Source organism: Giraffa tippelskirchi, chromosome 5 (genome assembly GCF_054371585.1).
Source record: "Giraffa tippelskirchi isolate mGirTip1 chromosome 5, T2T-mGirTip1v1.2.pri, whole genome shotgun sequence".
In the NCBI taxonomy this organism is placed as follows: Eukaryota; Metazoa; Chordata; class Mammalia; order Artiodactyla; family Giraffidae; genus Giraffa; species Giraffa tippelskirchi.
This window is the reverse complement of record NC_137279.1, coordinates 13,049,426-13,072,564: the sequence shown is the minus strand read 5'-3', so window position 1 is coordinate 13,072,564 and position 23,139 is coordinate 13,049,426. Positions and strand designations below refer to the sequence as shown.

The 23,139-nt window shown below is 34.2% G+C and overlaps 1 protein-coding gene across 2 annotated transcripts in view; it reads right to left on the bottom strand.

The window, feature by feature from the left end:
• TPR (translocated promoter region, nuclear basket protein) overlaps window positions 1-23,139 on the bottom strand; it is a 67,160-nt gene that overhangs the window by 15,458 nt on the left and 28,563 nt on the right. For both annotated transcript variants that reach the window (XM_081492187.1, XM_081492186.1), the window contains exons 23-43: window positions 22,830-22,982; window positions 22,344-22,460; window positions 20,611-20,814; window positions 20,315-20,499; window positions 19,719-19,866; window positions 17,967-18,104; window positions 17,733-17,864; window positions 15,429-15,559; window positions 13,851-14,061; window positions 12,804-12,947; window positions 12,249-12,447; window positions 11,082-11,287; window positions 10,846-10,907; window positions 10,034-10,242; window positions 8,681-8,953; window positions 7,689-7,837; window positions 6,672-6,755; window positions 3,575-3,772; window positions 2,668-2,799; window positions 2,379-2,469; window positions 698-882 (exon numbers count right to left, since the gene is read on the bottom strand). In XM_081492187.1, the coding sequence (XP_081348313.1) occupies window positions 698-882; window positions 2,379-2,469; window positions 2,668-2,799; window positions 3,575-3,772; window positions 6,672-6,755; window positions 7,689-7,837; window positions 8,681-8,953; window positions 10,034-10,242; window positions 10,846-10,907; window positions 11,082-11,287; window positions 12,249-12,447; window positions 12,804-12,947; window positions 13,851-14,061; window positions 15,429-15,559; window positions 17,733-17,864; window positions 17,967-18,104; window positions 19,719-19,866; window positions 20,315-20,499; window positions 20,611-20,814; window positions 22,344-22,460; window positions 22,830-22,982 (3,351 nt within the window). The remainder of the gene's footprint in view (window positions 1-697; window positions 883-2,378; window positions 2,470-2,667; window positions 2,800-3,574; window positions 3,773-6,671; window positions 6,756-7,688; window positions 7,838-8,680; window positions 8,954-10,033; window positions 10,243-10,845; window positions 10,908-11,081; window positions 11,288-12,248; window positions 12,448-12,803; window positions 12,948-13,850; window positions 14,062-15,428; window positions 15,560-17,732; window positions 17,865-17,966; window positions 18,105-19,718; window positions 19,867-20,314; window positions 20,500-20,610; window positions 20,815-22,343; window positions 22,461-22,829; window positions 22,983-23,139) is intronic.

The window sequence follows — 23,139 nt, the reverse complement described above, 5'->3', positions numbered from 1 at the left end:
AGGATCCATAAACAATCCTGTAAGACTTTATATTTCAGAAAATGAGAAAATTTATCTTCACCAGTGGTATTTCGGTAAAATCTACTCTTGACCGTGTTTAGTATACTACAAAGTAAGACTCAAGCTACATGATTAATCAATCCTTTGTACTTTTCCAGCTGTTTCTTAAAGAGCTTCTGATAGAGATGTCCAATCCTACTACAAAGAGTGTCTCATGTAAAGGGTTATGCACACTGTCATGAATTTTAAAAGTGGGTATTAATATGTGTGATTCCAAAAAATAAGAAGAAAAAAGATCTGTTAAGAACAGAAATTTCTTTTAAAAAGAACTCATGCACCTCGGAGAAAGAAGCCTTCAAAACCAATGGGTCAGCTACTGAAATATATTTTAATCAAAATCCAAGAAAAATTTCTTTTTTAACCTGTAGGAACAGCAGATCCTTATTTTCTCTGAATATAATCATTTCAACTTATATAGGACTTTAACAAGCCTTGCTTTTCCAAAGTCCACGTCTGCCATATTTCAGGGAAAATAATTCAGAGATTAGTTTCAGCTCAAAAATTTTATAAAAATGTACCAAAACATTAAAAAGTTCACTTAATTCCTGGGGAAAAACAAATAGCTAATGGAAAGAAAGGGAGAAAAAGCCAATATTTTTCAAAGTAAAATGTTCAGAATGACTTGTACTTTTAATACCTGAACTGGCGGTCCCAGCTCCTGAGGTGGAGCATGAATGGTCAGTCTTGGGGGAAGCGGGTGTGGTGGGCGTCTTGGTGACTGAGGTGCTCGGGGGGTCTGTCTTTCAGATGCTGATGATGGCTGCTGTTCTCTAGATATCTCCTGGGAAAAAGAGGACTCTGCAGTACCAGTATTTCCTTCGCCTATAGGAAAAGAGATGTTTATTCTGAACGATTAAGTTTACAATAAGGTAACTTGGACAATCGCTAGAACTATAAATCTTACCACTATGAAGGTTTACCTAATATTTTCATAAAAAAAAGTAGTGGGGTGTGGCAGACCCAGAGATAACAGGTATGCAATTAACAGCTGTACAGCTTTAAGCAAGTTCCTTTTATTTCTTTGGTTGGTTCATGAAACAAAAATGTAACCCACAAGAAACATTCTTCTGAAGATTTCAAATAATGGACATAAAGCATTTAGCTTAACATAAGATAAATATTTTAACACTTAATAGCTTTTAACACTTATCCTGGTTATATCACTTTGCTTCTGCTTTTCAGATTCTTCACTGGTACTTAAAACCTGATAAGCTTATTGTAAGAATTTCCCCAACAAGTATTCAATGAGCATCTGTTATGTTTTATATCGAGGAAAAAAGGCTACGAACACTCATGTTCACAAGACTTAGCTTTCACTGATAATATTAGGCAAAAACTTTCCCTCTATAACCCAATTATGTGACATAAAAAAGGTATTTCTTAAATCCATAAAATGCTTTAAAGATGTAAATTATTACAATTAATCTCCTTAGCTCCTTATCTCCCTTAAAAAGCAACACTATTCTTCATTATATAGTTCAATATTCATTCTCTTAAAAAATTTAAAAGTTGAAAAGACTGCTTGCCTTTCCTTTCCTTAATTCAAATGAGACTACAATTTGCATTTTTATACACAGGCCTACACAAAAACTCAGATATTCTGTTTTCCCACTAGTCTACATATATAAGGTTTTTATTATATTACTACTGAATCTGGCTCAGTATTGTCTGTTAAAACCAGAATATCAAAACCACATGATCACAGAGTCTTCAAAAGACATTTAAAAATGATTCAAAAAGAAAATCATTTCCTATGAATTCTATAATTCTTTACTGCCTACAACATTTTAGCTGATTGTCAGGACTCATCTTTTCAAGAATTAGCAAAAGGCATACTCTATTGATGAAAAAGTCTCTTATTCATCAGAAAACTGGACAATATTTTAAAACTGATACCCACAAATCTTGAAACATGTAGCTTGATTAGACTGACCTCTCCTGGTTGTGAACTGCTATTACTGTTATTAGAAGTCCTTGATTAAGTTTTACACTTAAGAGCAGAAGTAACACATGGCATTTATAATACTTTATAGATTTAAAATGTCTGAATCTCACAGTATTCCAATGAGGTAGAAAAAAATAGTATAATGACTACATTTTAGATATAAACACAGTAAATTTTATGAGAATAATAGTGACAAAGCAAGAACAAGAGCCAATCTTTTCCTTGCCAGTTTAAGTTTTATTACCTATGTGATAATTAAGTGTAATCTTAGTTTAGAAAATGTTAGGTTAAAATATTCAATTAAGTAAAATATTAAAAGTGTTCAATTAAAAAGAGACAAAAATAACAAAAGAAAAACCAAACAAAATCTCACCACTGTTTTGAGAATCAGCTGCTCTCTGATTACTTTCACCCCCACCCATACTTTCTTCTGTTTCTGTACCTGGATCAGTCCCGTCACCACCCTGAAAACAAAATATGAATACTAAATACAAATAAATCAAGTGATTATCTTCAACAATTAACTAAATGACAGAAGAAACAATCAAAAAACCCAAAGATGTGAAAAGCTGTAGTGTTCTGAGAATACAGCATTTTTATACTCTTGGAAAGTACCAAGCAAGTTCCTGAAGAAAATGATGGTTCAAATTCTAGCCAGTTACCTCAGCATCATCAGCTTCATATCCATCATTGCCATCTGCACTACCGGTGCCTTCATTACTATCTTCACCCTCATCTCCCATCCCTGTGTCATCTTCATCATCATCATCATCATCTTCATCTTCTTCATAATCCTTGTAAAAAATCCCAAGTATAAATAAAGATACAGGATACGGTACACATGTTCTACATTTTCTTGATACCATGATTAGAAATTTAAGTGACATCTCATTGATCAGGATACAGGAGCTGTCCTGAAAGTTATATGGAATTCAGACTTCAGTGGCATCAAGAATCAAAACTGTGATGCTTACTGGAATTAGTATTATTAACAGTCAACTCTGAGTTCTAACTATCCACATGAGATCAATTCAAAGATAAAAACTTCTAGGTGTCAAATGAATGTCAAGTGGTCCACTTTGATTCTAAATTTAAAAGGTGGCATTGAATGAGAAAATGGTGAAATTATACTATGAGCTTTAAATACCTAGTTTGATTAATAAAAGAATCAAAAAAGGAGAAGGTATCAATACTGAACTAACACCCAAAACAAAATGCAAAGTTTCACTTAGAAAATAATTACCTTCACACTTCAATTTCTTTTGAAAAGAACTGAGGGTTCCACAAAATAAAAAAACAATCCTTTTATTTTCAGAAACCATAGTGCTTACAATTAAATCTATAGTCACTTATCGGTGAGATTTAAGATTAATTAATCTAACAAATCCTAAAGGATGTAGTAATCATTAAAAAAAAAAAGATTTTCCATCACTTGCTCCATGTAAATTTCACTACCAAATGTTAAGTTCAGAACTAATCAGGATAAAAGAAAAGCAAAATAATCTACTTAAAGTGACAGGGAACCAGAATTTCAGTTTAAAACAATAAACGATTTCAAATCAAATTCACCTCATGTTCCCCATCATTTTCATCCTCCTCCTCCTCTTCATCATCACTGTCAATTACAATGACATCATCTCCTTTGCCCTGACCATCTTGGGATGAAGCTGTTTGTTGATCTGACTGGAGAGGTCCAAGGTCTATTTGTAGAGATTGAGAGGTTTCTTCACTGTCTTCCATTGGCGTATAATCTCCCTGGGTGACTCCCTTTAAAAGTAAAAAAAAAAATAAATGAATAAATAATAGTCAATTATATTTAAAATCATCAGTGACATACTGTAGATATAAGTAAAGGCTAAACAATACTAATGGGCCATGAGAATTTTATTTTAAAAAATGTGGAAAAAAAAAAAAAAAAAAAAAAAAAAAAAATGTGGTTTTCAAAAGCAGAATTAATTCACAATAAATGTTTTGGGTTTCTTTACAGTCTTCTTGTAGACAAATTATTCTAAATCCCACTCGGTAATACTCCAATAAAAAAGATAGACAACACACACACACACAGACACACACATGTATATGTGTCAAAGCTACCAGGGTGGTACTATAGATGAGTGTTGTCCATCAGAAATATAATGTGAGCCACAATACATTTCCCATGTATAATTTAAAATTGTTTAGCAGTCACATAAAAAAACAAGTGAAATCAGTTTTAATAACAGTCTTAATATAGCCAAAAATCATTTCAGTGTGGAATCAATATAAGAATTATTCATCCGTTTAAAATTTGTAATACACCTACAAATTCAATGTATACTTCATATTTAAGAGTATCTCACTTTGGGCTTGTTGCATTTCAAGTGCTCAACAGCCAACACAGTGAGTTAACAGTGCAAACCAAAGTCAGAAAAAAGAATATCCACGGAATTGCAACATATAATTTAAAAAAAAGACAAAAAACATTCCCTAAACCAGAAACCATCTGTAAAACACACTAAATGTAATACAAACTATTACAATTATCTTTTTACAAAAACACTTCTCTTTCTAAAAATTGTATCTTAAGCCTTCAAACCACATTAAAGATATACCAGATGCAAAAATAATTATTTCCTTAATCTAACAAGTTCATATTTTTAGCTACTGAAATAAACCATAATTTAACTTGATTTTTGATATTTCTTACAAACAAGTTCACTTTTTAGTTCAGTACTCAGCAAAATCTGTTTTCTTTGGGGGGGGGGGAGGGGGGCTGTGCCACGTGGCACATGGAACCTTAGTTCCCTGACCAGGGATAGAATCCACACCCTCTGCAGTGGAAACGCAGAGCCCTAACCACTGAATTACCAGGGAGTTCCAAAATCTCTTTCTGGTACACAAGGCAGAAACAATGCCTTATGAACTAAATCATTCATAAAGACTATGTTTACTGTAATGGAAAAAATGAGTAAGTCATGGTATAATTAAAAATGTAACTCAAACTGACATGCTTATTTCAAGAAAAACAACACTTACAAGGAACATCTGCTTCACTGTCAGAAAATTAGAAAAATGAACTGTTACACATTCACACACTTAGTAGACAGTACTAGAAGGCAGAATGCAAAGTCCAACAGCACTTCTGAGTCACAGACAATTTTGTCAACCTCAAGTAAATGCTTTGTACAATTTTGTATAATTTAATCAAGTCTGGCAATAACACCAAAATTCACATCTTATTTCAAAATTGTTATGCTCTTCAGGTATGACCCTCTCTGAAAGATACATGAAACTGATGCCATTTAAAGTATTACCTATTCATCTTGGAGGTTTAATTTTCTGTTCACAGTCAAGGAAATCCAAAAAAATTACCTTAGAAAATTAATGCATCTATGAAACTAGTATTTACCTGCAATCTGTGGTTACTTGTGATTAGCCTGAAACAATTTCTTTATTTTATACAGATAAAATAATTTTAGAATAATGCGATCCTAAAACTTTATCCAGAGAGAAAGCATTGTTTCAAGCTTAACATGACAAATGAAAAAGAGACACCCTGAGCTTAAATTCTAGCTGCAACACTATGAGAACTTGGGTACATGACTTAGCTAGGCATTGCTTTCTTCACCTATAAAACAGGGTTGTGACCAGATCTGTTATAAGGATTATTTAATAAATGCAAATATTTCAACTACACTTGGCATATAATAATGAATTGTGGTAACTAATGTTATAATATTACAAATGAATTACTATAAATTGACTTCCCAGGTGGTACAGAGGTAAAGAATCTGCCTGTTAATGCAGGAGTTGCTAGAGTCACAGGTGTGATCCCCAGGTTGGGAAGATCCCCTGGAGAAGGAAATGGCAACCCACTCCAGTATTCTTGCCTGGAAAATTCCATGGACAAAGGAGCCTCGGAGGATACGGTCCATGGGGTTGAAAAAGAGTCGAATACGACTGAGCAACTGAGCATATGAGTACACGCACGCACACACAGTATAAATTATGAATTCTCAATTTGTAGGGCAGAGGAAAGGAAGAAAAGTATTGAGTGCCTAATATATGGCAGATACTATTTTAGGTACTCTACAAGACTAAAAGTTATTCCAACAGATGAGAAAATTGAGGCTTAAAGAGAATTAACATCTTGCTTATAGTCATACAGCTTCTAAGTGGCAGAGTAATGAACGAAAATTAGAGCTCTGTACCTTCAGAGTCTATGCATTTCCATTAGTCAGGCTGTTTCTGGAGAAGTCTCAATGAGAGTTCAAAAGATGAAGATGTATACAAATGCATTTCCTTCCAGAGATTATTTTAATTTAGTAAGGGAAGCAATAGAGGGGAACAACGGAGGGCCAGCAAACGGGCGCTATGGATAAACGCACGACTCAACCAGCTCGTCCTTCCAAGTGAATACGAGTGGGTAATCTTTACTTGTGACAACTCTTAGCTTAGAAAGTCTGTGCCTTCTATAAAGAAACACACTTCTTTAATAAAATTTAGAAGGCAGGACACAAATCAGAAGTAAAACAAAGCAGAAATTGTACTGGCAATTCTAATTAATATTTCACCAAATATAAAAGCAGCATATTGAAAACAGAAGTCCAAAGAATATTTCAATTTGTCAAAGCTCATTTCATTCAAGCAATCATTTGTTTACTTTACTTTCCATATTTTTACTTACTTCTCCAATGGAATCTTGAGAATCCTGGGTGTATACTTGAGTCTCTACCTCTCCATCAGTACTTTCTTCTGCCATAACTTCTTCCTGAATCAGGACATACAAGTGTGTGAATCGTATCAATTCACTAGATGAAGCAACACTTGTTCAGCTGCTGCTAAGTCGCTTCAGTCGTGTCTGACTCTGCGACCCCATAGACGGCAGCCCACCAGGCTCCCCTGTCTCTGGGATTCTCCAGTCAACAACAATGGAGTGTGTTGCCATTTCCTCCTCCAATGCATGAAAGTGAAAAGTGAAAGTGAAGACGCTCAGTCGTGTCCGACTCTTAGCGACTCCATGGACTGCAGCCTACCAGGCTCCTCCGTCCATGGGATTTTCCAGGCAAGAGTACTGGAGTGGGGTGCCATTGCCTTCTCCCTTGTTCAGCTAGTTTTCCCAATAAAACAAAACTCAAATCTGTAATTTTATGAAGCAATACATCAGAAATGTTCACTTATATTTACTTATAAAAATATAACCAATCATATTCCTCTTTGGTATATACAAAATAAGATTAATGAACATTAATTAAATACATGCCAGTGAAACGAATTTAGTAGTCTCAATGCTTGATATGAAAACAATTCATTACAACTTATCCTAAACAAAAGAAAATGAAGGAAAACCATTTTGGTCAACCAGAGGGAAAAAATGGCAGGTACCAGTTTAAAACACCCATGAGACTATAAACTTCCTTATTCTTTGAATTAAAAAAAAAATTGAAATGGAATTCATTCTATGTTTCTATAAATGTGTTTTTAAAATTGAAATTAGAAATTCAATAAAACACATGCAAAGAATATAGAACAGTATTGGCAATGGTAATAGTACCAGGGCTGTCAGTAGAAACGTTGCTACTTAACAGCAGTTTTTTCTGAATTTTGACCCCAATAAAGTCCATTCACGTAATAATGTTGTAACTGAAAGAGTATCTTGTTTTTATCGGTATAAGTAAAAATAAACAGAAAGACCTTTAGATACCTCAGTTCCTACAGGTGTAACACTTTTCAGCTTCTTTGGAAGAGGCATTTCCACTGTATCATCAGAGATCTGGTCTGATGCTTCTATGGTGCTATCTTCTTCCTCTTCACGTGTACGCTTTGGCAAAGAAGAACTTGGGGTAGCTGAAACTGTGAAATTATGTAATTTAAATCTTGAATTACAGCATAACAGCTCAATTTAAACAAAGTTAATTTGAAAACATCTTGATCATTTACCCAAAAAACAAAAACCACAGTAAAGATTTATTTGGATAGAACAACAAAATCTGTTCCTGCCAATTTATGTGTAAACAAAGAGCAATTTATGTTCTGAATCAATGGTCTCATACTATCAACTTAACCTTTCGTTAAAGAGCCAATCAACATTTGCAGTAATACATCTAACTCAGTGACTGTATTACTATAGAATTGCTACTCACAAAGGTTACACAGGGCCTTCTTATAATTTATAAATCTCAAGACTCCTTGGACAAACAAATTCTTACATGATCTTTTCTTAGGTATCTTTTAGTTCTCAGGACTTGTATTAAGTTACAGCTGACCCTTGAACAATTCAGGGGAGAGGGGCACTGTCCTTCCAAACGTGCCATTCTTTGTATCTGCAGATCCAAGCAACCGAGGATGTGTAGTTACTGTGGTGTTCACTACTGAAAAAATCCACATATAAGTGGACCATGTAGGTCACATCTGTGTTGTTCAAGGGTCAACTGTACATATAACATGTTATGGGTTGTACCACTTTTAAAATCAGTGAAGAAATAATTGGAAAGGAAGAAAGACCTTAATGACAAAAATCAGTGACCTAAATTAGAATTCAGCAGTAAACATAAAATAAGATGTTAGGAATACAATCATCTCCTTTAATACCTGATAGAAAACAAGTATGTACAAAGAATATTCAGGATATATAATATACTCAAGAAACTGTAAATGCACAGGTCTACTCTAACTTTATTTTAAAATTAGTCTTACCAGTGCCAAATACTGCTGTGGAAGTAGAAGGCCGCTCAACTGGCGAACTCTGAACCACCTCCACTATGTTTGGGGATAGTTCTTGATTTGTAGGCTCAATCTGAGGATGACTCTGTTGAGTAGGCTGCACAAAAGCCGTAGCCTGTGTTTGTTGCTGAACGGTTAAAATGGGTTGAGGGATAGAAGGCTGGACGTTAGGACTGGTAGAACGGACAGATCCACTTGTGCTTCCAAAAACTGGAACATGTTCCACAGGCCCTTCTGACTGCATAGCTGAAAAACAATTAGAGTATCTAATGCATTAAGGTTTCTATTCTTACCAAAGTTGGGATTACCCTTCCCTATTCTGTTACAAGTGACATTATGCATCGTTATTTGTGTACAGACCTCTCATCACTCATTAGATAAAAACATTGAGGGTAAAAGAAATGTATTATGCATCTTTGTATTGCCTATGTGACAGATACAGTAGTGTGCAGTAAACTGTTGGTTGAATTAAATAAATAAATAACCGAAACTGTTTTTGCATCCATTGTTCTTTTCAAATGATGACCAAATAAAATGATATAAAGAGACTTAAGTATCATTTTGCTTTCAATTCATATAAAATAACCATTAAGTTTAACTGGCAATATATCTCATAATCATTTTACTGAATGTAGTTCAGTTGAAATATTCTGTCCTTTCATAGCATAGATAATTTTATATATTTTTAAACATCAATAATTTACAGAATTCTAAAATTTGTTAAGACAAGAACCTATGGGAATTGTATTTAGTCAAGTTTTACTGACACCTATCTTGAGATCAGGTAAAGGAATTAAAACAATGAAAAACAAAATTCCTACGCTTGAGAAGCTCAATCAAGTGGAATTAAAAAAAAAAAGCATTGAACTGAATAAAATGTGGCTGTTTAATTGCTGTAATGACTAAGAAAGTGACATGGAAACAAAGTGGAAAAAAAATGAAAAGATCAGATAGCTTTAGTGAAGAAGTTATGTTTAGGATGAATCACTGATAATATGGTTTTCCAAAGTGGATTTCATATCATCTTTCTTAGCCAAAAGAGGTGAAAAACGTGGTCGTGAAAAAGATGACATACATTTATAAGGGTTTATTTCCCTCTTTCTTTAGCCTGGAAACAAAACAAAGCAAAAGTGATAGGAGGGAGGAAATATGCTACATTAACAAGTAATCCCAGGAGGCACACACCTGAAAATACTAACTGCTCACTTTTACTGTGGTGTCTGACGTTAGCTTTAGTGGAAGTCTCATTTATCTTTGAAACCACTCATCTCATAATAAATCTAAGAAAACTGTCGGTTCAATCAGATCTATTATTATTTTACTTACCTTCCTGTGACTCCACTTGTGTAGTGGGCATTACTGTGGCTGTTGGGGTAGTAGTAGGATTTGTAACAGTTGCAGGTGTAACCATTGGGCGGATACTAGCTCTGGGTGTTGACTTATTCCCAGCCATAGCTGCAGCTGTCACTTTACTTGGCGTAGACACAACAGGGGTTGGCTTGATATTGGCTGTTGGTGGGTCTGACATGCTGGCACTTACGGAAGGAAAAATGTGAAAATAATAATTACAAAAAGTACTACAAACATTCCATATAAAGTACAAATACTTCATCAAAAGTAAAGCACCTATACTTACTGAAGTGAATGTCCAGTAATTATTACCTTAATATGCATTCAAACCATTAACTGTTTTCCTAACACTGCTTTGAGTAGATTTTTGGCAGATTAGGAAAAAAATTAAAGACAGTAAATACTGTTGCTGCAAGTTGTTGTTCAGTTGCTCAGTGGTATCCGACTGTTTGCAACACCATGGACTGTAGAACGCCAGGCTTACTTCAAGACAGTAAGTACAATTTTATTTTTTTTTGTTCACTAAATATTATGAAACTTTTATTGAAGAGGTTCTGAATTTAAGCATTAGAAACTGCAGGAAATAATCTACAGTATCTGCATCCTGACAAGGCAGAACGTATTAACTGCTGATTACTGAACCTCAGTCTCACCTCAGCCTGTTGCTCTTCAACTATATAATTTTATAACATAAACTTTTTTCTCCCCCAAGATCACTAGGCCCTCCCGTATTTTAAAAGAAAAACAGGAAACAGGCTGTAAACAGGCTGCCAAAGAACAAAACTCACATTCCTCTTTCACCAGAAGCTGGAGTTGTTTTCAATGTGATCTGTCTCTGCTGTTCTGGGACCTATAGAAAGAAAACTGGATTTTGTGCCAGTCCTACAAGAGTCCACCCAACAACGCCATCAAAATATTTTACTTGTTAATTCTCTCTGACAGAGGCTCCTAAATCATCAGACATCTTCAAGCAAAATGTACAGAGAAAAAATGATTTGTCATTTAAACAGAACTGGCTGATGACCTTATTGCTAGGTTCCTGAGGCTCGTCTCTCTGCTCCAGGTGTCTCTCTTGATGCTCCCTGAGTTCTCTCTCCAAGCGACTAATTCGACCTTCGTACTGGGACTTAAGAGCAGTCATACGAACATCCAGTTCATCTTTCTGCTGATCTAAGGCTCCATTCCTTTGTTTAAGCTCTTCATTTTCTTTAGTTAGCTGATCTTTTACACCTAAAGAAGTAACCACATCATTCTATTAATATCATAATCAAACACTGGAAACAAAATATTTATGTGCTTTGTAAATACTCAAAGGCTGTATTGGATTCTATTCCTGAACTTTAGCATCTACAATAATTCTGATACACTCTACATTTCAATAAACAAAGTTTTAAACGTGTATTTATTACTCCAATATAAAAAAAACTCAGCTTTTCCTAACTAAGATCTCAAAAGAGATAAAGGATCTACCATAAACTAGTCAGCAGGAGCCCTTTTATATGGCCTTTAAATATTTTTAATATATTAGAGACTATAAAATTTTCATTTCATATAATTTACAGCAGATACTCAAGGATAATTAAGTAACTTCATTTTTTTTTTTTAATGAAATAAGTTGCCAGGGACACTACCTTAGAGATTCATTTAAAAAACTGCTCATAATAAAATTCAACCTACTTGGCATTTTATTTACCTACTAGCAGACTGGCAAGCAAGGTGCAGTAAGGCCCTGAGCATTGTAGCACTGGGCTCCTCATACAGCTGACATGATATTCTCCCTGAAGGGCTAATGGGGCCCTCTGTGAAGTGAGGCACAGAAAACTCACTGGGCTAAGGTCTAATGCTGCCTAGAATTTACAGAAGGCCTCTGGACAGTATACTATGGACCCAAAGGGTTACCATCAGAAGGCAGTAATAGTTACACATTAAAGCAGAAGGACAGCTGTACTCCCTATCTACTATCAGTTAACAATTAAGACAGACATCATAAATTAAGGACATCCTTATTACTTGAAAATTAAAATTGCTGTAGTTTGAATCCAATTAAATAAACCTAATATCTAAAGTATGCACACACATACACAGAAGTCACTTAGTAATATCTACTTTTCTTTCCCCTTTAATTGTAAGCCTCTATCAAATAACCAACTTCCACCATCAAATTCGAATCATAAAGCGTATAGAAACTTACCAGCTAAATGTGCAATTTTTGATTTTGCTGCTACAATGGCCTTTCTTGTTTTTTCTTCCTTTTCAGTTATCTGCTGTCGGAGTTGCTCTTCCTGTGTGGTTCTATCTTGAAGGTCCTGACGAAGTCGTGCAAGTTCAGATTGAAGCTCCAGAGTCTGTTCCTGGAGACTTCTTGCTTCTATCTCTTTCTCAGATAAGGTCTTTTTTAAAGGAAGACAAAGTATTAACTGTAATTCAGCCAAATCAATATAACTACATACCCTATAGACTTAAAGCATAAAACTTTCTAATTTGTTTAAATGAAAGTATAAATATAAAATGGTAATCAAATAAGTGGACACTTGCAAGATGATTAGGTATTATCTGCATACATAAGTCATTCAAAGAAAAATTAAATATGTATGTTTCCATATGATAAGAAAAAGTACCAGTATTTAACACATTTTTCTTTTTTCAAAATTCCTTTATGACTGAATTATATTCCATTGTATTTTTCCAGCTTTTCAACAAGGAAACAATTAGGAATATACACCTTTCACTTCTCTTCCACTCATACCTTCTGCAGGTTCTCCACTTGATTCTCCAGTGACTTTGACTTGGTTTCAGCTTGGTTTAGGGTCTCTTTGAGCTCCTGCATTTCCTGGACTGAGACATGCTGTTCCTGATGGTCTCCAGAAGACTGAGCTGAGGTCTCCATGACCTAAGATGACAAACAGTAATAATACACTTTCACATTTATATTCAGTCATTTTGCAAATTCATCTAAGAAAATAATAAGTATAGAAAGAAACTTATCTTTAAGGGTATTCATAAATAAATCTTCTATAAAACAACTTTAATGTCCAAGAGTAAGCTATTAGTTAAATAGATTAGGGCTTTCCATATTACTAGGTATTAACCAGCTAATCAAAACGATGATGCACTGTTTAACGTACAATTATCTAGAAAAACCAATCACTCATATGTAAAGGAAAGTATATTAAAGTATTAACAGTGGTTAATGAAGGGGTAGGAATTTTGAAATTTTTTCTTCATATATTTTCTAGTCTAACAAGTGCTAAACACACAATAAAGTCAATATACAAGTTCTTTACCACTGGTAATCAAAAATAAAAATCAAGTCTAAAGTAAAACAAAGATGTAAAATTCTTTTTGATAGATGGTTAACACAGAATACTTATTTAAAATAACACAACCTGATCAATTACAAAAAACTAGCACTTTTTGATATATATCATTTTAATCAGCAATGAGTTATAAGAAAATAGTTTTGAAAAGGAACAATATTTGAAATTGGCAAACTAAATAAAAATGCCTAGCATTTACTACTATTTCTTTATGAATTTATACTTCACTTTAGGATATACTAAAGAGCTAATCTTAAATTAAATAAAATACCACATATAAGATTAAAAACCAATTACTAAATATTATGAATAAGGTTTTTGTAAGACTCACCCAAATATTTGTAAATCCAAATATGCATATCCATATATCTAAATATATATAAAAAACTGTGTATAAATTGTGTAGACCAAAATTGTGTATATCAAAAAATTATATATATAAAGAATATATAAAAAGAAAACCACTTCAAAAATACCTTATCTTGTTGTGCTTTAAGTTCTTCATATTGAGTCTTGTACCTACGTCCAATTTTCTTGACTTGAGTAATAGTTTTAACTTTTTCTTGAATATCAATTATTTTGGCATCTAAGTCCCTCTGGATATTTTCCTTTTCTGTTCTTACTTTATTTAAATCTTCCTTTAGACTCTGGATTAAGTTCTGGTTGTTAGTCAAAGATGCATTTGATCTAAGCAAAACAGATGGGATAAAGCAGAAAGACTAAATATTTGAGACTTTTCCAATTTTAAAACCTTTTAAGTTATATTTTTATTGTGTTGCTTTAGTGTGTGTTTTATTTAGAAAATTCTAGGAAAAGCACACACACACACTTCAAAAGAGAATTCCTTAACTTATGAACCTGTAGTACTTTAGAAAGATGTGATTGACTTATTACATTCCATATACACCCACGGTAGAGATGAGAAACACTGAGCTAGAAGTGGTTAAGTAACATGTACAGTTTCACTTTGCATGGTACCCAGAGTTTAATCCACATGTGCCTGAGAGCAAAATCTACGTTAAGTACATGCGCTTTTGTAGGCCACATAGAGTGTTTGCTGTGTGTTCCTCTTCTTTTTTACGACACTTAAAAAACGTAAAAATCATTCTTAGCTTCCAGGTTGTACCAAAAAAGGCCTGTGGGTTATAGTCTGCCAACTCCTGTATTTTTATCACGAACTGAACTTGATATCAGATGACCTGAGTTAAGAGCATGTTGTTAATCGTTACTAACCTTAGAAGTAAGCCTGGGTACCTTTCTGAATCTTAGCTTCCTCATCTTTAAAATTAAGTAATATCTCTCCCACTTAAAATGCCAGACTACCATTATGAAGAAAAGGGAATAAACATGACAAAAATTTGTAAGCCGTCAAGTATCACATAAATAGGGGCTAAGATAGGGACAAAGGACATTAAAACTTACAAGAGGTAAGCCAGAAACATTAATTTTAATATTACATTTATCTTTAAAAGGCAATACTTCACTATAAGTTCATTTAAGAACTTTCTTTAGGAACTTCCCTCGTGGTCCAGTGGTGAAGAATATGCCTTCTAAAGCAGGGGACATGGGTTTGATCCCTGGTTGGGCAACTAAGCCAAATTAGAGAAGCCTGCAAGATATAACTACTGAGCTTGTGCTCCACAACAGGCCTCTGCATGCTGAAACACAGGCTCAGTGCAGCAAAAACAAAAAACGCTTCTTTATAAAAAACTTTCAAAATAGATTCATGAAAATATGTTAACCAAAAGAAAAAAGAAAAATCTACTTGCAAAAGTTATTTTGACTATTTAAAAAAATGGTCTGCTTCAGATTCACAACTATGTAGTTTAAAAAGTAATCAAGTATGGGGAAATAATTCATATATGAAGGCATAAAACTAAATGACAGCTTGCTTGTTTTTATAAAGCAATAAAAGGAAAGCTACATATAAGAGTTACAGCACTTTTCATTCTCTTTAAAATCAGGAAGCACTTAGGGTATCACATAAAGAATAGAAACAAACTCCTTTAAGATTGTCTAAGTATTGTATACAACTTGAGGTTTATTCCATATACCTTGCAGTTTCAGCTTTAAGTCTTCCAATTTCTTCAGTCAATTGTTGAATACGCTTAGTGTGAACTTCCTTTTCAGAAAGCAGCTTACGATATTCTTCTGTATCTGGATCTTTCTGTTGACTCACTAGATGCTAGAATAGGAACAATGCATAACACGATTTTATGAAACTGATGTGCTGTATTAAAATATCAAAGTATCTAATTATGTTTATATTAGATGTTTGAATACATAGTGATCAATCATCAAATTATAAAAAAATAAAATCAAAGGTTTAGTTCCTTTGTTTAGCTAAGAGGTTTAGCCAAAATAAAAGGGGAAAACAAAGTAAATGTCATTCACTATTCATTATTTTTCACAGTTGCAAAGGAACATTTCAAAATAGTTATAATACAGTCAAATAAAGGGATCCAAAGAATCTATAAGCTTTTAATATTAAATACCCAATTTCATTAAAGTGACATATATAGGGAAAAAAATGTTCATAATGCATTACAAACAAAACAAGAAAATGAAAATAATCCTAAATGCAATTGATTCCATTAACCAGGAAAGAAGGCAGCATAATTTAACAGGAATATATCTAGACTTGGGCAGATTATCCTTTCTGGATTTTTCACTCTTTGCATGAATAAAAAAAAGCATGAAGGGGCTCTAAAATTTTAAAATTCTATTCAGATATGAGTAGTTCTTTAGAGCATTTTCTAGGTGCTGGGTGAACTGCTTCATTTAATTTTTGTAAAATGAACAGGGTGATTATGTCCTCATTTACAAAATCAAGGAATATTGTCTGAGAAACATTAATGTCCTCATTTTCACAAAGCACATAGCTAGTATGAGGTAAGGCAGATTTCCAACTTCTTCTCTGAACACAGAGCTACAGCTTCTAATCATACTATATGTGTATAGTATGTGAGGTTATATCAATAACCTCAGATATGCAGATAACACCTTATGGCAGAAAGCAAAGAACTAAACAGCCTCTTGATGAAAGTGAAACAGGAGAGTGAAAAAGCTGGCTTAAAACTCAACATTCAGAAAACTAAGATCATGGCATCTGGTCCCATCACTTCATGGCAAACAGATGGGAAAACAATGGAAACCGTGAGAGACTTTATTTTTCGGGGCTCCAAAATCACTGCAGATGGTGACTGTAGCCATGAAATTAAAAGACGCTTGCTCCTTGGAAGAAAAGCTATGACCAACCTAGACAGCATATTAAAAAGCAGAGACATTACTTTACCAACAAAGGTCAGTCTAGTCAAAGCTATCGTTTTTCCAGTATGGCTATAAGAGTTGGCCTATAAAGAAAGCTGAGCGCAGAATTGATGCTTTTGAACTGTGGTGTTGGAGAAGACTCTTGAGAGTCCCTTGGACAGTAAGGAGATCTAACCAGTCCATCCTAAAGGAAGTCGGTCCTGAATATTCACTGGAAGGACTGATGTTGAAGCTGAAACTCCAATACTTTGGCCACCTGATGTGAAGAGCCAACTCATCAGAAAAGACCCTGATGCTGGGAAAGATTGACGGCAGGAGGAGAAGGGGACGACAGAGGACGAGATGGCTGGATGGGATCACTGACTCAATGGACATGAGTTTGAGTAAACTCCAGGAGTTGGTGATGCCTGGCATGCTGCAGTCCATGGGATTGCAAAGAGTCCGATACGACTGAGTGACTGAACTGAACTGAACTGAATGTGTGGGTCCATTTTGTTGCTCAGTTGTGTCCGACCCACTGTGAACCCATGGACTGTAGCCTGCCTGGCTCCTCTGTCCCAGGGATTTTTCAGGCAAGAATACTGAAGTGGGTTGCCATTCCCTTCTCCAAGGGATCTTCCCGATCCAGGGATTGAACCTAGGTCTCCTGCACTGCAGGAAAATTCTTTATCATCGTCTGAGACACCAGGGAAGCCAACCATACTATGCTATATGGTTTTGTCGTCTCTCCTCCATCCCCCAAAATATTGCAGTGAACAAGTCTTCTTAAAGTGCTTCAATGAATTAAATAAACCCATTTCTCATGTACAAAAACATTTTAAAGATAAAGCAAAAGCCTAAATTTTGGAATACAAATAAACAATTTAGCTTTTTAAAAAAATACACAAAATATATCCAAAACTTTAAAAATTTAGTTATAAGCTTAATGCCCGAGACAACAGGTATAGGTAACAAACACATCAGACTTTCACTGATCAACATAAGACACTTCCCATTAGCTCATCAAACATTTTTATCCTCTTAAATTTTACCTTATTATTTTAAATCAACATGTTTTTATGTTTTGGAATGGGTTTGACTAAATTTACCTGGTTACGTGCTTTCCAACGTTTGACATCTTCTTCTAATAACTTCTTCTCTGCTTGCAACATACCGCTTTTCTCACTCAGCTCAGCATTTGCTTCTTGTAAGGGTAAAATATCTAACTCCAGTTTCCTGACCTGAAAATAGTTTCAGTATTTTTTTTTAATACCTGATGTGAAAATTTATTTACAGCATTACTAAAAATATGTGTCTCTACTCTTCATTTGTAAATTACAAACCTTGGCTTGCATCTGCTGTAGATCCTGTTCCAGCCTCTCCTTCTCTTCTCTCAGCATCTTATTGGTCTCCATGACTACGTTCATTGTTTCGGTTTTCTTCATCAGTTCCTCATGCTGGGCCATTGTTTTTGCAGTTACCTAAAGATTTCAAACACATGTGTACAGCAACACATACCAATAGATTAAGGCCTATCTTTTCCTACCAGCTCTAATCTTTCCTACAAAAGTAAAAAGGGTTTAAATGTCAACTTTTAAAACAAATTTTTAGGAGTCTTACATGTTTATTTTTCTGTGATTCATGCTAATTACAGAGTTCAAACATGCAAGAACTTAAAAGGTGAAAGTAAAAAGATACTACAAATCTCACCAACAAATAGTTATTTACATTAGGTAAAAACATTAATCCAGACCTCTATCTTCCTGTTTCTAGTCTTTTTCTTTCTACACTGAATTCAGCAACAGTTCTAAAGTGATGTTATTTTGGTCCTCAGTTTTCCCCCTTTTTTTCAGAAACTCTTTTTCATTTCACTCAATTGTTTCATCAGTTTGATTCTGAGCAATTTTACTGAATACTTGTTCATTTGTGAAGAACATTTTTCCTGTTCTGAGTACAATGATCCATTTTTTGCATGTATTACTTAATACCTTCACCGTTTTTAAAGCTACCATTCATGGTTGCCATGTACACTGCCTGACTTGGGTAGACATATTATTTTTGATATAACTTAGGTTACTTCTTGACTCTCTCCCTTTGTATGTAAGACTTGGTTGAGCTAGGTATTTTGTAGTATTATTTGTCTTTATGTAGCCCAAAGGAACAGCAAAGAAAACACAAGTGACTGAAAGAATATACAATCTTCACTAGAAACTCTGATTCTGCTCTTTCCTGCAAGTGTTAGCTCCACTGAATCAGAGGGTCTGTTTATTATTTCCACAGTGAGATATTTGAATTTGAGTTGTTTTCTCAATAGGATATAATTCTGGAACTTTTCATGTGTCTGAAAATGTAAATCCCTTAAGTCTACTTGTTCAGTTATCCACTTTCCCCTGTTTCAATGATTTTTCTCTAGTAGCCATTCCAACTATCTATCAGTTAAAAGAAGATAAGTGATTCAAGGTCTTAATTTCCTTCTTTCTAGATGTGAAGTTATATTACTGCATCTCCTCAGAATGAGGTTATGCGATAATAAGCTTTCAGTTGGTTGGGAGGACTAAGGAGTTAAGCTTGTGTTGTGATCATATATGCGCCAAAAACCTTTTTTTCCCGCTTTGGTTGACTGTTTTGACTACATTTTACACCTCTGCTGGGAAAAAGAAAATTCCATAGCAATTTCAACCAACCATTTTTTGTGAATGACTGATTTCTATAATGACAATTACAGTAGTAAATAAAGATGACTGAAATTTATTAAGCGCTCATTGTGCACCAGTCATAATTCAAAAGCTTCACGTGCACTAACGCAATTCTCACTATTTTTATCATCCCCCATATTACAGACGAGGACGTTTAAGAGCAAGGAAGTTAAATAATGTGCCCAAGTAACACATCGAATGGTATGAATTAGAATTTGAAACCAGGCAGTCTTGGTTATCATTAGTCTCCTATCACTACACTGTGCCAATGTTTAGCATCTAAGGAACTTACGAGTTTAAGAAGAATCCTTATTTCAAACTAAATTTTATGCTACTAGAAACTGAAATGAGTACATCTCTCGATTTAACAAGTGCCTTCTTAAAGCTTAGGATACACACCTGAACTTTCTCCCTTTCAGCATTTAGGCTATCCTGCAGTTCCTGCAGCTCTCTTTCTAAAAGTTCAACCCTTTGTCGATATCGCAGGCTCTCAACTTGAGCCACTTCAAATCTAGTTTCAGCAATTTCTTTCTCTCGTCGTATAAATCTACAAAAATATGTAAGATGTTATTTGAATAGATTAATGCCAGTAACAGAACATTCAAAAACTTCGATAATTTTTAAGGTAACAAAATTACTCACTTTAAAAACTATTTTCATTAAAAAATAATAATAGGAGATATACTTTATTACAGACAGTGGTTTCTATCTTTAAAATAAATCTGAAAGGCATTCACTTTTCTAGGAATCCATTCAAGTTCTTACTGTCAGATTCAACTTGAACTCACTTATTTAAATCAGCATATGTCTAAATGTCAAAAGTGACCACTAATTGGGTGGTAGTGGGTTTGTTGACTATATGTGACAAAATGAGCTTTATATTTATTTACCTAAATAGCATATAACTTCCACTGGCCTTATTTATACACTTACAGTGTAACTTCATAATTGTTGCTCATCATGGAAGTAAAGCATTAAGAATATATTGGATTTACCTGAGAATTTCTAAAATTTGTTCTTGAGATTTTCCTTCTTCACTGAGAGATACATTCAATGGACCTTGTACACCTTCCTTCATTGAGGAAACGACTTTATCACTTAATTTTTCAATCTGATCATGAAGTAATCTGTTTTGTTTTTCTAGATCTTCACAGCGAGACACACTCTTAGAAACTTCATCCTATAAGCCAAGAGTCTATCATATAATAGCAGATTTTCCAATGTATATTAAAAAACAATAAAAAAACACCACACCTTTCAATTCTCCAGAACATTCTATTATGAATAATACCTTTAACATTCTCTCTCTTTCTTCCCAAGATGCTTTACATTCCAACAACTGTGATTCTGCTTTTTGGGCCGTTTCTTCCAAATGCTGACGCATTAATGCCATTTTGGAAACCTGTTCCTTGGCAGCTTGCAGAGCTTCAACATCAGCAGCATGTAGCATCAATTCTCTCTCATACTTATTCTGAGCTTCCACAGCTATTTTAGCCTGAAAGGAATTATTGCCCCATTGACACAGATTAACATTCCATAAGGCCAGTCTTTGAAAAGAAGCACACTGTATTACCTACAGCAATAAATGTGAACACAATCTAAATGTTTCAAAATATTTAAGAGAATAATGAAAAATTATGCTGTACCTATTTGATCAAGTGTTAAACAGCTGTTCAATATGAAACTTAGAAAGATGAGGCAGTAACTTGGAACAGACTTTATGAAATAAAGACTAAATATAACTCAGTTACATAAAATATATGCATATATACACACAAAGTGAAAAAGGAAATGACAATAATCTATGTGAATACTGAATCATGGATACATTCTTTGATTCTAATTTCCAATGTTACAATGTTTGGCAATAAGCTAATGATAATTTGTTTTTGTCTAATTTATCTTCAGTGTGAAGCACTTTCTCTTGTACTCCATTTTTAAAATAATCCTGATATATATACATGTTATGCATGTAAACAATATGCTATTAACATACCACCAATCACAAAAATGAGAACGTTACCAACATCCTTACATGTATTCCTTTCCCATTCTACCATTTCAATAATCCTCATTTTCCTGAATTGTTTTATCATCTCTTATTCATAACAAACTATAAAAAGCAGTATCATGTATATGTGTGTGTGCATGTGTGTATATATACTTAAATAATGTGCTTTTGTACTGTTAAAGCTTATAAACAGTGGTGTAGAGAAATCTGTGTAAGCTCACTAATGCATTAAAAATGTTTTCAAAAGGTCCCTGTTTTGCTGAGGAAAAGTATCTCTATCTTGTCTACAGCACAGCTTTACAACTAGACTTAGTGTAGTACTGCAATAGTGAAAGAATGCTTGCAAGTGAGATTAAGTACACATTTAATCTTCTACTCCTATTTTTATATATTTTCTCCATTTACCAATGTTGTTTTATTAATGGATATTGCTCTACAGACATCTCTTTTTTTCTTCAAAGTTTGCTTTATGCCTCTTTGCTTTTATGGAAGACCTAGGTTAGCATCTGTTTCTGCTAAAAAAAAAGAAATCCAAAGAGGACTACTGCTTTTACAGAAAAGTGAAAACAGTGTTCAGCATTTATTTAGTAGATGCTATTATTGAGGCAGTGAGCACCCTGAGTAACAAGAGGGGCACTGCCAAGCTCCTTCCCCAGGAACTACACTCAGCATCTCAGCATCAAGCCATCACAGCTTTGGACTGTGAGCGTCTGTGTTTTATCTCCATTTAATCTGTGTTTCCATTAGGAAGACATGACCTGAGATAACGGTTTCTTCACTTTATGCCATTTCAGCTTTCACAGGAACGTTCTATTTCTGGACAGCAGGGGAAACCTGGCCTTACTTTGAGCTTTCATCTATGTTTTTCAGTTGATCTTATTCCAAGTGCCCCAAGAGTGCAAATAACCTGCATGTTTTATAAAATGCGCAATCCCCAAAATGCATTACTATACTCGAACTGTGCCCTAAGATCAAAGCTCACTTTCTAATAACTGGCTCTTAGTGACACTTACTTGTTCCTGACAGTCCCGTCTGGCTTGCTGTTCATTACTCAAAGCTGTGCTTGCTCTCTGAAGAGCTTCTTGTACTTCATTCTGAACACTACTGAGTGTTTTCTTTAACTCAGATAACTAAATTGAAGAACAAGATTAAAATCAAGAGTTAATTGCAAATTTACTTGAAAATTATCGAAGTTAGGTTTTTGAAAATACAAGTAGCCCAAAGACTTCTTATTAAGTTTAAATAGTTTATCACCTGATATACTGTGCAAATTTTGCAGGCTTATATTCACTCCACATTATTAAAAATGCATACAAAAGTAAATTTTTAGGCAGAGGCTTCTGAAAAGCGACACTGGTATCTAGTACCATAAAGTAATCTCAAATATCCCAAAGGAAATATGTACAGATCAGAGTAAAATATAAAACTAAAACAGTTTTATAAAGAATCTAAATCCTTATAACAGAAAAAGTGATTGGTATGGTAATAACCTAATTTACCTGTTGTTCCATGCTCTCTATGGCTTTTCTCTTGTCATCCTGAAGTTCCTGTTTTTCCTTCTCTACTTCCATCAACTTCTTTTCCAGCTGTGTCTGAAATTCGGCTGACTCTTTTAAGCGAACTTCAATGTTCTTACGTACTTCTTCTGTCACCTTCACCATCAACCAAACAGTAGGGTACAAAGAACACGTACATTTAAAATTATACAATTACTTTCCCCAAATCAAAGCTAAATTTATTTATTTTGACAGGTAAGAAGGGGATTTATTTAGAGAGAAACTCTGTTCACAGTGTGGGCCATCTCAGAAG